This window comes from Zootoca vivipara, chromosome 16 (genome assembly GCF_965207765.1).
Source record: "Zootoca vivipara chromosome 16, rZooViv2.hap1.1, whole genome shotgun sequence".
Lineage (NCBI taxonomy): Eukaryota > Metazoa > Chordata > Lepidosauria > Squamata > Lacertidae > Zootoca > Zootoca vivipara.
Genome location: NC_142599.1, coordinates 38,182,533 through 38,197,415, shown reverse-complemented (window position 1 = coordinate 38,197,415; position 14,883 = coordinate 38,182,533). Strand labels below are relative to the sequence as shown.

The window sequence follows — 14,883 nt, the reverse complement described above, 5'->3', positions numbered from 1 at the left end:
TCTGGATTATCACCTCTCTTGGGCTGTTTCTAAAACTGCAAAAGGAGAGGGAAACTTCCCACCCCAGTGCTGGCTCCTTCCAAGAACTGCTCAGATAGGAAACCTAAGCCTTCTTCAGCTATTTCTGATCTGAAGTTTCTCTAAGCTGCAATTCGGAAGGTGATTCAGCCGCAGTTTAAGGAAGCCAGCAAAGAAGATGATGATTAGGCCAACTAAAATGTGACAAAAGAGCAAGGGTTTTTTTTAGGTTCTGGAGAACTCTTCATTAATTAAAGCACATTTTCCTACTCTTAAAAAACCAGGGAAACGTAGTTCATAAAGGATGCTGGGAACTGCAGAGCAGTAAGGAGTAAACTACAGTTCCCAGAATTATTTCACTCTGTGTGTGTGTGTGTGTGTGTGTGTGTGCACGCGCTAGCTTTAAATGTATGGTATAAACACAGCCAAAAAATATTGACTGAAGATGGAGCCACGGAGCCTGCATTTGTTGGGAAAATCTAAAGACAGACCTTGAGAAGAGACAGAAGGCATTCCAGTGACATTTAAGCACATATCAATTAAAATTATCTCAAAAGTGCATCCAGGTGACTTGAAAGCAATTACCTCCATACTGTTTGAAAAATTGTCCCCTCTCTTAAATTGCAAAGATTATTTCCATTTCCAAACAAAACCTTTTTAAAATAACAGGAACATTTTTTCCCAACAGCTAAGATCTACCGTCAATGACTTGAATAAGAAGAATACACATTCTTATTGGACTTACTTCTGTGTAGACAGTAGATAGGATTATGCTGTAAAATATAATTGCATTCATTTTACACTGGCTGCGATTTTTAAAGAACCCCAAATCTGAGGGTCACCTGTTGCTAAATAGGAGGCTAAACCGAAATCGGCCCATTTCAACATTCTTTCTAGAAGTGTCACTAAGATCTACCGTCAAGATGCACATTAATTTAATTCAGGCGCGCATTTTTAGACCAGAATCTCCAATCAAGTTGAACATGAGAATCGGGGCCTATATAGTTATATATAGGGAGGCGGGAAAGAAAATTAAAAGAAGTTCAGGATTTGCCGCGGAGATCAAAGAGAGGGAAAAGAAACTTGATCCGACTTTTTCTTTTTTGGTGGTTGGGGGGGGAGGGAAGTTGGTTGGGCGCTCAGCTTGACCCAACGAAACGAGGAAGGGAGGGGGGAGAGGCAGAAGATCCATAATCTGTTTCCAAGGAAAACCGAAACACTCACCATGGTGGAATCTGCCTGCAAGATCTTCACTCGCGGCAGGCAATTCCTGATTCTTACTCGGTCTTGCAGGTGGCGCCCATCAGAGGCTCGCCGCGGCGGCGGCGTTTCAAACTCCTTTTCTCAGGCGCTGGGAAAGTTCTCCTCGGGAGGTGGGGGCACTTTCCCCCCAGCCACCCCCCCGCAAAGCGAAAGTGCACCCAAAGTTGATGGACTGGAGGAGGGGGAGGGGAGGAAAGAGAGCGAGCGAAATCAACTGCTCCCTTCAAAACATTCCTGACCTGATCGCCCTCTTCCTCTGCAGATGGGTTGGGCCAGGAGAGGAAAGCAGGAAGGCAAGAAGGCAGGCAGCGACAGGTAAGCTGTTAGGTTGAGGTTTGCTCTCCCCCCCCCCTTAGGCTGGCTGGGGGGTGGAGTGGTTGAGGTTTTGCATTGAAATGGCAAGGAAAGGTGGTGGTGGTTTCGCAGGCGCCCCCTGGTGGAGCAGAAAGGCGGAGCCGCGCAGCTGCGGGCGCGACGCTTATGCAAGGCTGCCCTCTCCTGGGCGAAGGAGGAATCGCAGCAGCGGGTTGGAGACTCACCACGGAGGGGCAAAAAGGTAATTACTGTATGTGAACTGTGAAATAATGGAAGGGGGGCACGCAGTCCACATTTAACTCCATGGGGCTTGTTTGGTTTTTTTTTTTACACACCAAAAAAGGAAAAAACAGAGCAAAAATACAAATAAAACCAGTGATAACAACAGTATTAATTACAAATCAATAAAGCAAAAAATGGTCCCTGGACTATAGACCCGGCCTCCCATCTATTCCTTATTTCAGTTATATATTATTTGTTGCCAGTACACACTTTCATCATAAATTAACTAATTACTGGTTTATCTTAGGTCTCATATCTTTCTTAAAGCTACTACTGAAATTATTCAAATGCTGCGAGAGAGTTTAAACTGCTGTAGTTGTTTTTCAAATAAACTTTGAAAACTTCCCATTTTGAGACAAATTCCTCTTTTGGTTTGTTCTTCATTTTTTTCTGATAAACTGTCTGATCTGTTAGCTTTTGGATCCATTCATGAATAGAGGGAATTTCATCACTCTTCCATTTTCTAGTAGTAAGAACTCTTGCTGCCACTGTAGCATATAAAAAGATACCTTTCATTTTTTGTGGGATATCCGAATCTGTAATCCCCAGAAGAAGATAAGCTTCTGGTTTCCTCTTAAAGGAAATCTTTAACATTTTTTGTAATTCTAAGTGGATACTCTCCCCAAATGCCTGTATTTTCTTAGCCACCACATGTGATAGAAAGTGCCTGATTTGTCTCCACACCTCCAGCAGTTGCTTGCGACACCTTTGTACATCTTCGACAGTTTCCAAGGTGTTAGATACCATCAAAGTTGCATTTTTAGAAAATTCTCTTTTAAGACATCCATGGGATTATTTTGATGCATCAGTCCAGGTCACTGGCTCCTCCACGATCCCAACCGGCAACTTTCTATGTTTCTTTTCAAATATTCAGTATATCCCTAGGCTCCCCATCAGAATAAGGCTGCATGCGTGGATCTTGACAGAATTTGGAAGAATTGCTGGGAAATTTCCCCTGGCAGTGTGTGGGAGATGTTGTGTGGTGTGCTGGAGGGGAAACACAGCACAGCGCCAATACTTTTTTTCCCCCAGAAGAGGAGCAATGGCATCATTTCCCAGAGCCCCTGGGCAATGGATGGACCCCCTACTTGCTCTGGGAAGGGAATGAGGTGATAGCAAGGCTGTCTAGTCAAGTTTTGTGGGATCAATTTCAATCTGTTACCTCCGAGGATGTGGACAGGCTGCTTAGACGAATGAAACCAACCACCTGTCTCCTTGATCCTTGCCCATCCTGGCTTATAAAAGCTAGCCAGGAAGGGCTGGGCGATGGGCTTCGCGGGTTGGTAAATGCTTCTCTCCATGAGGGAGCCTTCCCAGACCCGCTGAAAGAGGCGGTTATTAAACCGCTTCTTAAAAAACCATCTTTAGATCCGGCCAATATGGCCAACTATCTCCCAGTCTCAAATCTTCCATTCTTGGGCAAGGTGATTGAGCGAGTGGTTGCGGAACAACTCCAGGCACGCCTGGAAGAAGCGGACCATTTGGATCCCTTCCAGTCAGGATTCAGGCCTCATCATGGGACTGAAACTGCCTTGGTCGCACTGGTTGATGATCTCCGGCGGGCTAGGGACAAAGGTAAGAGCTGTTTCCTTGTTCTGCTGGATCTCTCAGCGGCTTTTGACACCATCGACCATAACATCCTTCTGGACCGTCTAGAGGGCTTGGGAGCTGGGGGCACTGTCATGCAGTGGTTCCGCTCCTTCCTCTTGGGCCGTGTTCAGAAAGTGGTGGTGGGGGATGAGTGTTCAGACCCCTGGGCTCTCACTTGTGGGGTGCCTCAGGGTTCTGTCCTCTCCCCCATGCTTTTTAACATCTATATGCAGCCGCTGGGAGAGATCATCAGGGGGTTTGGGCTGGGTGTCCATCAGTATGCTGATGATACCCAGCTCTACCTCTCTTTTAAATCAGAACCAGTGAAGGCGGTGAAGGTCCTGTGTGAGTGCTTGGAGGCGGTTGGAGGATGGATGGCGGCTAACAGATTGAGATTGAATCCTGACAAGACAGAAGTACTGTTTGTGGGGGACAGGAGGTGGGCGGGTGTGGAGGACTCTCTGGTCCTGAATGGGGTAACTGTGCCCCTGAAAGACCAGGTGCGCAGCCTGGGAGTCATTTTAGACTCACAGCTGTCCATGGAGGCACAGGTCAACTCCGTGTCCAGGGCAGCTGTTTATCAGCTCCATCTGGTACGCAGGCTGAGTCCCTACCTGCCCACTGACTGTCTCTCCAGAGTGGTGCATGCTCTAGTTATCTCTCGCTTGGACTACTGCAATGCGCTCTACGTGGGGCTACCTTTGAAGGTGACCCGGAAACTACAACTAATCCAGAATGCGGCAGCTAGACTGGTGACTGGGAGCGGCCGCCGAGATCACATAACACCGGTCCTAAAAGACCTACATTGGCTCCCAGTACGTTTCCGAGCACAATTCAAAGTGTTGGTGTTGACCTTTAAAGCCCTAAACGGCCTCGGTCCGGTATACCTGAAGGAGCGTCTCCACCCCCATCGTTCTGCCCGGACACTGAGGTCCAGCTCCGAGGGCCTTCTGGCGGTTCCCTCATTACGAGAAGCCAAGTTACAGGGAACCAGGCAGAGGGCCTTCTCGGTAGTGGCACCCACCCTGTGGAATGCCCTCCCACTAGAGGTCAAAGAGAACAATTACCAGACCTTTAGAAGGCATCTCAAGGCAGCCCTGTTTAGGGAAGCTTTTAATGTTTGATGGATTTCTGTATTTTAGAATTTCTGTTTTTTTGGAAGCCGCCCAGAGTGGCTGGGGGAACCCGGCCAGATGGGCGGGGTATAAATAATAAATTATTATTATTATTATTATTATTATTATTATTATTATTATTTCAAGTTTGACGTGGTACAGATTAGCTCAGAGGAAGTCGGGAAAAATGGGAAAAGAACCAAAACGCAAAGGCTAGATACTTCTTTCCTTTTCTTTGATGGAGTTCCTACTTCACACTTAGCAGCTTAAATAGATGCACATCTTTGCAAGGGGGTCAGGTCAGCATTTCTTGACTGAAATGCCAAAGGCTGTGGTTTAGTTCAATGCAGTTAAATGGAGGACTAACATTTCTGCGGCAGCCATGTTTTAAGGGCTACAGTTTGAAGCTGCAGTGTGACGGAAAGTTTTCAGCTGGATGAATGACTGGTGTTTGGAAGGGATAGGCCCCTAGATTGGGCTGGCTAACCTGTGGTGCACAGACTGTATCCCACCCCACAAAAAGTATTTTTGGCCTCCCCAAGAACCCCACCTATCTATTTATGATTTTAAAATTAATGACTACCCTCTCCCCAGTTAAAAAAGTATGGCTTTACCTATTGACAAAACAAAATCTGCAGATGGAAGACAAATGACTGAGCCATTCACCTAAAATCAGTGCAAAGCACCAAGCCTTTCTTTCCCTCTCCATCCGGCCACGGCCTTATTGGCTCATTCCTCCAACATTTTCTTAAGGCTATGCTCTGAGACTTTGACCACTTGCCCGCTACGGACTCTGCTTTCTGGGGCCCTCCTGCAATCCCCTTTAGATGCCCATGGCAAGACTCTGCCAGTCTCTTGCCCCTTTTATAAGAGGGTCGATCCTGCTCTTAAAACCCACGGGAAATCTCCCAGAGCGTGGAGCGATGGAGAACCACCCCAGGCGCTTCAGAACCAGTGACTGCACCTGCTTCTCTCTTCTGGTGACATCAGGGCAGCTCAGCCAATCGCCATCAGAGCCACTATCACTAGCACTGCAGCCACAAAATTACCTCCCCCCCAAACTGCAAACACACCCTTTGTTCACAAAGATTGTATTCATCCCCCAAAGAAATGAAACGGAGGTCAGCTTCTCTGCAAATATTTGGCTTGCATTTTTTTTCTTTACATATGTATAATATATATTTTTAAAAAGGACATTTTTATTAGAAATGTAAGTTCATTTCATAGATTTTTATTTTGGAGTTTTGGCCCATCCTTACCAACTAGGGAAAGAAAGAATGAATGAAGGGGGGAAAACAAATGCACGCACACACAAAATGGTCATGCACAAACGTTTTTGGAAGCCATCAGCAACTCTCCTGAAAATGGGGGAGGACTTTTAACGAGGCTGGCGGGGCGCGCATATGTAAAATGCAATTTGTAATGCATTTTAAGACTGCTTGCTTCCTCACTTGTTAATGGTTTACCCTCTTTCTACAGCTCTTCCCCACTTTTGTGGGGTTGGTGTTACAAACAGTGATAAGCCCCTCCTCCCTTGCTGGCAGAGTAGCTTGTCTCATTTGCTGACACCCCAATTCAGCTATAATTCAGACTTGTGACTTCCTGCTACACAAGCCAAAAGACCTCATTCTGATCATTAAAATCAAGAGGGTGCTGGGAGAAAGAAATAACCACCTATTTGGGATCTCAATAAAGTGGTTCGTGCAAGCACCTGTTAGCCACTGGGTGCCCGGAAGTCTCCTGGTGACTGTAGTAGTGACTGCTTTTGACAGCTGCTCCAGACCCACTCCTCTTGCCACCCGTTTCCCCACATGCTTGTTGCCTTCTCTGTTGCTGCAGGAAGTCATCCACGAGGCTCCTGAAAAAGGTGCTGCATGCAGCAAGTGCCGTCGCAAAAAGAGAGCAGGAAGCAAAGCTGCTACAGTCACCCAGAGGCTTCCAGGCACAGAGAAGGTGTGGTGGCTCACAAGTTCCCCGCAGGAACTGGCAAGGGGAAGAGGGATTTATGTAGCCGTTGTTACGACAAAACACTACATTTCTCGCTCTTTTAAAACCGTGCTTTTCACCATGACATTCATAATGCATCACTTTTCTACCAGATTCAGTCAACGCTGCCCAAAACATGTACGACTGTAAGGTTAGGGGGTACCAAACAAAAAACAAAAAAACCCTCCCAATTTCTGCTTTTGTGTGTGGATGCAGGTTTTTAAAAAGGTGCACACTTCCTTCCCCTGTCTTCCCCCTCCAAGGTGCTCTTCTCCTGCCAGAGAGTGGCTGAGGATGACTGTGAATCCCCCTACCTAAAAAAAGGGGGGTGGGTGGGTTATCTAACAAGAAGGACCTGACAGACACAACAGATGAAAGCAAACAGCGCCCATCATGAAATATCTTTCTGAGATTGTGTTTCTTGTTACCTTAGTTCAGATTTTTAAAATGGTGCAAGGGCCACCAAAAACTTTGTAAACAGAAGGTGTAAATAGAATTTGCCACTGGAGGGGTGGAACGGAATTCACACACAAACACACACCTGAGCACAGGCTTATTGGGGTGGGAGAAGAGACCTGTTAAATCACCCGCCCCTTGCAGGCCTAAGGCTGCCATCTGCCCCCGCCCAGATGTTTCTGGACAGCTGCCTGCGATAACGCAGTTTGCTGCATCAAGACCGACAGCTCCCCCACCCACCCCCTTTTAATCTGTTTAAAAAAATAAAAATAAAAAAGGGCTCGGTGAACCTGCACATTTAAAAACAGCGCACACATTTATAAAGAAAAAAGGAATGTCTACTACCACCTCTTTGCATTTTATGCAGCAATTTCCAAGCTCCCAACTGCTTCCTTCCACTCAATATAGGGTCTCTTGTAAAAATAAAAAATATTTCTTTGTTTTTTTTTAAGTACGCCATGATTTTAAGTGCTATGTACACACACTTGGTATAGCACCGGGGGGGGGGGGCGGGAATCATATACAGATTTGGGGGAAGAGGCCAGCCGAAAGATTGGACAGGGAAGGAAAAGCAACATAACACAAAAACCTCACAGAATGAGGTGTCAGACTCACAAATGCACCCCCCCACATTCACATGGCATTGCCCCCCCCCAAATAAAAAGCAGTATTTCTTATTTGAATACATGGAATTGGGCTCACTTTCCTCCCGCAACAGAACCACATAAGCCGCCACTTTTCAGTGACTTGAAGTACCAACTCTCTTTTCTTTTTGTAAAGAGGGAAGGGGGCAAAGGGCAGCTCCACCCTACACACACACACACACAGCTGTTTCTAAAATTCATATTGCAAAAAAACAAAACATAAAACATTCATGTCTCCAGGGAGCTGCGTCCCAGCGACCATTTGCGACACCTCCCAGGCTCCATGGTAGCTGCTTTCTAAGAGGTGGCAGATCCTAGTGTGTTTGCGACCGCGAGCGATGGAGGAGAAGGCACTGTCTAAGAGACCCAGAGGACTGGGCAGGAGGGCAAAACTCGGCCAAAGAAGGGAACGTTGACTCTTGGGAACCATAGAGGCGTGGGGCTCCCTGGGAGCAGGCCCCGTCTCGGCTGCACTATGCTGGGAGCTGTAAACTGGGGCAACTGTTAAACTGGGGGGAAAGAGGGAGGAATACTTTAAATGGCTATGAGAGAGAGAGAGAGAGAGAGAGAGAGAGATTGGCTGCCCAGTGGGAAATAGTGAACTAAATACACCCAGGAAGAAAAGAATGTTTTCATTCTCTAAGGAGGTGGTGGCAGGACGAACAGCGGCAAGAGGTTTTCTGCAGCAGTGCTAAGGAGATTTCAACGCAACACAAACTAAGGGAACAGTTAAAAAAACTCTGCAGCTAGTATTGCCAAATGCTCAGCAGATGCTTCCCATGCCATGGATGGTGTAAGAAAATATATATAGAGAGTGAGTAGAGAGGTGCAAGACAGAACTCCCACTGTGGGGAAGGGGTGGGGGTGGCAAAGGCTGAGTGCTCTTCTGCCCCACTGGCAGCCAATTCCCACTGCAAAAACTGTGCTCTGGAGAAGCGGTGTGGAATAATGAAAACACCGGCCATTGTGCAACTCACAAACAGTGGCGCCTTTGCATTAACTTGTGCAGGAAATAATACAGGGGTTTGGTGATGGCAGGGAATTTAATTGTCTCAACGGAAACACACGCACACAAACGAAAAGAAACATGCATGGGTTGGGAAGTGGGGGAGAGAGGCGGAAGGGGAGGAGGGCGCCCTCCCCCCCGCATTTTAGAAGTGGGGAAGAAAAGGGGGTCTTGGAAATGGGAGGCTCAGAAATGCATGATTTCCCAGAGCTGTTGCAAAGGTCCATCTCTCTCTCTCTCTCTCTCCATTCCCTCTTCACTCCCCAAAATCCACCCAACCCACTTCACTATCCCCTGGGCCCATAAAAAACATTTGCGGGATTGTTGCGAGAGAGTGACAGTTCAGAGGACAAGACGAGGTATAATACTGAAAGAAATGATTTTAGAGTTTCACGGGTGGGGGGAGAGGAAGGATGACGACAAGGGCAAAACATGGTTTTTCTTCGTGTGTGATTTTCTGACGTCCAGAGAACAAAGGCTCCATCCTTTCGCTCGTTGCTTTTCTTGGGGGGAAAAGCAAAGATCTCAAGGTTTTCTTTCCTACATGATCCTTCAAAATTTTCGCATGGGGGGAGGAAGAGAGAGAAGCTTCTCTAGCTTAGTTTGAGAGGTCCTTCTCCCTACCCTGAAGCCCCCAACCTACACCCCGACCCCATCAATGTCTAAAAGAATCCGGTAAAAAGGGGTGCTGCGTTCAAGAGGTGCCTCGGGAGGAGGGCAGCTCCTCGGTTCCTTCCCTACTTCCGCCATCCAGCTCCCTCCGACAAGGACTTTTGGGGGGTGGATGGGGAGGGCGGTTCCGCCGGCATGTCTGGGGAACGCGGCAGGCGGTCACATGATGCCGTTGGTGAGGTACTGGAAGCCGTCGTAGAGCTTGGTGGTGATGGAACGCATGCTGCCGTCGACCATCTGCTCGATCAGGAGCTGAAGCTGCTCCTCTGTCATGTTCATGTGGAATCGCTCCTTCAGGTTGCGGATGGTGCTGGAGCCATGGAAACAGGGCAGCTGGGAGCCTGCGGAGAGAGAGGGGAGAGTCAGCGCCTTCTGAAGTCCCAAGTTGGCCCAAGGAGCGTAGAGCCGCTGCGGGGAGGACACGATCCATCTCTCTCTGTCCGCCGGGAGGGCTGAGAAGCATTTATCTTATTTATCTTGTAAGGTTTACGAACTGCCTGAACCCTCCAAGAATGAAATGATAGATAAAATTGCAGGTGTCCCCGCCCCCCCACTTACGCGGGGAATACGTTCCGAGCCCCCCGCGCACAGGAATCTCAACAAAGACTCACTGAATGGTCGAGTTGGAAGGGACCCCAAAGGGTATCCAGTCCAACCCCCTGGAGAATAGACAGAGTGGCTCAGGCAACCCAACCAGATGGACAGCACAGAAATATTATTATTATTATTATTATTATTATTATTATTATTATTATTATTCCATGGTGGCAACTGTAGCCATGATTTAAGTCAGGCATCCCCAAACTGCGGCCCTCCAGATGTTTTGGCCTACAACTCCCATGATCCCTAGCTAACAGGACCAGTGGACAGGGAAGATGGGAACTGTAGTCCAAAACATCTGGAGGGCCAAAGTTTGGGGATGCCTGATTTAAGTTGTCGTTTAGCAGCTAGCATATATATCTGAGTTTCTAACTCTGGGTTAAGAGTATTGTTATGATTTTTTTTGGGGGGGGGGACACGATTGCCTCCCACAGTGTCCACCCATAAAGGGTGGTGCCACCACTATGAAGGCCCCTCCGTAGCCGCCATTCAACTCGATGGCGTGGGTTACTGCCTGGAAAGCGAAGGCTGCGTCGAGAGCTTTAAAACAGGCTCGTTCGTAGTAAATGCCAAACGATATCCCCGCAGAGCTATGCAAAACAGGCACTCTCACGACCCTGCTCTTCTGCCCAATCGCAGCATACTTTTCATAGAGGGGGGTGGGCAGGATGTGCCGGCAGCGCCCTTTTTGGGAAGCCTTGAACTGCCTTGATCCAACAGGTCCTGAAAGGGCCACTGAAATCTTCTGGGGAAGGGGAAAGCTTTTTAAAAAGGCGGAGGAACACCCTGTGGGAATTGTGCAATTCATGGAGGATAAAAGTACCAGTACCAACAGCTGCTGTTTGCAGTAGGTAGTTAAAGGGAAGCCTGCATGCTCAGGAGCAGTCTACCTCCAAATGCCGGGTATAAATAAAGGGGCTGGCCGTCTCTGTCTCTGAGAACTACTTCCAGAGACAGGCGCCAGCCTCTTGCGGCAAACAGAACACCAGACCAGGCGGACCTTTGGCCTGATCAAGCAAGGCAGTTGTTACTTTCTTATGGACTTGCAACTTATCCGAATACGCTGCTCTCGACACTCACTGATGACCTGAGCTACTGCGGGGGCCTGACTCTGCTGCGTTTCGCCCAAGCAACACTGGCAACCTGCAGGACAAACTGATAACAAGCGCTCTGGTTACTTTTTTAAGAGAAACAAAAAAAACCCTATCCTTTCTAAAAGGCCCGTGCCTCCTTTAGGCCGCTGATTAAAGCGGCTTACAAGTTTCCTTGCACTTCTGTCAAGAGGGCGTCTGTGTTACGGGGTTATTTAAGGCCACGTGACCGGATGGCAGGCTCAACAGCTAAGGTGGTTCTTTGAAATCGGACGACAATCTGAGTTTGTGTGTGTGCGCTGGGAGAAAACTATCCAGGTGGGTTTGGAGCCCGGTGTTCCCAGAACCCTTTGCAGCGTCCCAGCGATCCTGGGCCTGGCAGTGCAGGTGCCCCTTGGTGGATGGGTGGACCGGGAGCTTCTCGTATGTGGTGGAGGAGACACTCTACTGAGTTGAGGTGGGGGTGTTTGTGACCTGGTGGCCTGACCTGAAATCCCAAAACTGTCCAGGTACCCCAAAACCCACAAAACCTACCTTGTTGCATTATCTCCACAATCTGGACGACTTTATCCATGTGCTTCCGAGCGGCGATGAGGCCCTGCAGCATCAGCATCTTATAATAGTTGAACATGTCGCCATCCAAGCCTCCCATGACCTGAAAGGGGGAAGGAGGAAAGTTGAAGATGGGCGTCCAAAGAAGGGCTGGAGGAACAGGGAGGACTGGAAGGCTTAAAGCTTTCTTGCATGCAAAACTGTGGCAAACCCAACAAATATTCCGTTGGGAGCCACCCAGAGTGGCTGGGGAAATCTCTCTCCACAGGTGGGGTATAAATACTAAATAATAATAATTAACACACGCTGCTGTGGCTCATCCCTGTGACTCCCACCACCCCACCCCGTCCCAACCCATGACCTGTCCCGAACCCGTCCTGCCCCCACCCCCACCCCAGGCGAGACCCCACCTCCATTCAGCCCAGTCTGCTATTTCGTTCTTGCCTGCAAACCCTAGCTGAGCTGTTTTGGAGAGGGAAGCTTTTCTAGGTGCAGTACCAGTGGAGTCGCCGCTAGAGGGTGTTTTGCAATCTCTCATGTTCCCGTTTTTCAGCTTTTTCCCAAAAACCATGTTTTTACCTGTGATAGGTGTGACATCTGTATAATCTAAGTTTATACAAACACTTGACTAGTCGCATGTGACGTTGTGTCCAAATTTCAACGGAATTGGTCAAGCGGTTACGGAGAAAAGTGGAATATAACAAACATGGACAGCTTACATTTTTATATAGATAAATAGATAGATAACACTAGAAGAGCCTGCTGGATCAGGCCAATGGCCCACCTAATCCAGTAGTCTTAACCTCACAGTGGCTGACCAGATGCCCATGGGAATCTGCAAGCAGGGCATGCGTACAAGGGCAACTCTCCCTTCCTGCCGTTTCCAGCAACGGATTCAGAAGCATCGCTGCCTCCGACTGCAGAGGCAGAGCACAGACATCATGGCTAGGAGCCATTGATAGCCCTCTCCTCCATGAGGAGATTGAGTCCTTTCGATGGGATTGCTTCAGCAAGAAGCTGCCTACGCCCGAGACAGTGTGTGGGTTGACCAACCTCCTTGGCTTCAAAGAAGCAGAAATAAGAAATACGCCTTAACCAGACCTCTTGGTCACAGGCTGCTTCTTCCTGTCCTCCCTGCCCCTTCAAAAACTGCTTGATCAAAGAAACTTCTCGCAAAGAACCGCAGACAAAAAAACAAGGCAGGAGTTCTCTCTCCCTACCACCAACTTACATCAACGAACTCAGAGGTGAGTTTGAAGGCCGATGTCTCAAAGCCGAGATTCCGGGGTGAGCTGGAGAGGATGAACCCGAAATCTATGTGGATTATGTGTCCGTCTGCATCCAGCAAGATATTGCCATTGTGCCTTTTTTGGGGGGGGGGTGTTGCAGGGTGGGAGGAGACAAGGCAGAAAAAAACATTATTTATTGCATTCATCTCTTGCCATTTTCTACAAGGAGCTGAAGGAGGAGTACAAGGTTTCCCCCCTCCTGGTTTGGAAAAGGTCAACTATCTATCGCACGGCTTTTTGTAAATTTTCCAAACAATTTCCCCTTCTCGCAGATTATGGTGCAGCAAACCTAGACCCAGGCAGCTGCCCGGAGCAGACGCAATTCAAGGAGCACCAGATTTATTGTGACCATCCTTTCCTGTGAGGAGGGAGACCAGGAGGGTAGGGATACCCACGTTGTTCTACTGATGCCTGAACCCACTTCTGGCACCCAGGTAGAAGGCAGATTTACTGAGCGAGTTCGTGGGGTTTGACGTCTGTTGTGAGTTGGCCCTCCCTAGTTGAGGCCCAGGGTAAAGGGGGATATTTAACTTACCCCAGTGGTGCCACTTGCTGGGGCCTGATGGGATTCCCTAGGGGGTCACTAAGAGGCGAGGGGCTGGGGCTGGAGCTATCAAGGATTCTCAGACTTCGCAAAGCTGAGATCACTGGATGGAGTTCGTCCACTTTGTTGAATTCACTGAGCTAAATAGTTTTAACTGGGCTTTGAAGGAATGTGCAATTAATTGCTGCCGTTTTGACTTTTATTGCGCTGTTACCTTCCTTAGTGGGTTGTGCAAACCGCTATTCCAAACAATGTTTCTTATACGGCAGGGTAGGATGCACTGGGGGTGAATTTCTGGAACCAAAAGGTTGGCGTTGCCTGAAAAAGTTTGGGAATCACTGGCTTTTAACTTGGGGGGATTGTGGAGACTAATTAGGCTCTGAGCTTAATTGTCGGAAAATGGCTTTCCCCTTTCTTTCCATCTCCATTCCCTGCCACTGACGCACTCTGGGGCTGCTCCCTCTTGCTCTGAAACTGGCAGCAGCGAAGCTTCTCTCTGCAATGTGCTGAGCGCCCCTTCTCTGCCCACTGCCTCGCCCCAGCTTCCCCCAGGGCTCCCTCACCTGTCTTTGACTTGCAGCAGGTAGCAGACCAGGCAGTAGCCAGCGCAGCTCTGCACGAAGTTGCGCTGGGCGGTCAGAAAGGCCTCGGTGGTGTAGTTCCCATGCTCCTGCAGGAAGTAGTCCAGCAGGGAGAGCTGCGACTGCTTCTTGACCTGGTGGATGGAGACGGCGTTGACCACCGGCTCGATCATGCCGCTGTCGGCAGAGATGACGAGGATTTTGTATGGCTTGATCCACAGGGGGACGCGCTCCTGCTCCCAGATGGACTGGAGGAGGAAAGCAAACGAAAGAAAGAAAGAAAGGTGTTTTGCAACAGGAGACCGTTGTGTTTTTCAGTTTGGGGGGGGGGAGAAGTCCAGCATGCAAAATGTCCCTTGCAACATTTTGACGGGCATCTCCAGACTACAGGGGTGTCCCAAACAGGAGGAGGCGCTTGAAAACTGAGGTTCCACTGTATTATGATTATTATTCAAATTTATATTTCCCTCCAAGGAGCTCAACGTGCCGCACCTAGTTCTCTTCCGCCCCATTTTATCCTCACAACAACCCTGCGAGGGAGGTTAGGCCCCCAAGCTAGGCAGGAATTTGAACCCTGGTCTCTCCCAGGTGCTAGTCTGATACTCTAACCTCTACACCACCGCTGCATCTGACTTGACCAAACTCAGCAGCCCTTGAGGGAGGAAAGAGAAAGGAGAAAATGAAAAGCGCCTTGAGGCACTGCTGTGGGGTATTCCCTACCTGAAGCTGTTTCAGCACCTGGAAGGCCAGCAGCTCTTGCCGGAGATCATCGCCGCATTTCACGATCACGGAGAGGAGGCGCCAGTTTGGGAGGTGGCCGTACGGAGAGCCCTCCCGGATCCGTCTGCGAAAAAGCAGCAGGAATAATAATAATAATTT

At 48.7% G+C, this 14,883-nt stretch overlaps 2 protein-coding genes across 3 annotated transcripts in view; both read right to left on the bottom strand.

Moving 5' to 3' along the window:
• LOC118076294 (unconventional myosin-Ie) overlaps window positions 1-1,662 on the bottom strand; it is a 42,820-nt gene extending 41,158 nt beyond the window's left edge. Inside the window, exon 1 of the mRNA XM_035098944.3 lies at window positions 1,243-1,662. Within this exon, the coding sequence (XP_034954835.3) occupies window positions 1,243-1,245 (3 nt within the window). The 5' untranslated portion in view covers window positions 1,246-1,662. The remainder of the gene's footprint in view (window positions 1-1,242) is intronic.
• A 4,048-nt stretch (window positions 1,663-5,710) lies between these two features.
• PI4KB (phosphatidylinositol 4-kinase beta) overlaps window positions 5,711-14,883 on the bottom strand; it is a 45,012-nt gene continuing 35,839 nt past the window's right edge. For both annotated transcript variants that reach the window (XM_035098945.3, XM_035098946.3), the window contains 5 exons: window positions 14,725-14,848; window positions 13,987-14,252; window positions 12,822-12,954; window positions 11,573-11,693; window positions 5,711-9,688 (listed from right to left, as the gene is read on the bottom strand). In XM_035098945.3, the coding sequence (XP_034954836.3) occupies window positions 9,507-9,688; window positions 11,573-11,693; window positions 12,822-12,954; window positions 13,987-14,252; window positions 14,725-14,848 (826 nt within the window). In that variant the 3' untranslated portion in view covers window positions 5,711-9,506. The remainder of the gene's footprint in view (window positions 9,689-11,572; window positions 11,694-12,821; window positions 12,955-13,986; window positions 14,253-14,724; window positions 14,849-14,883) is intronic.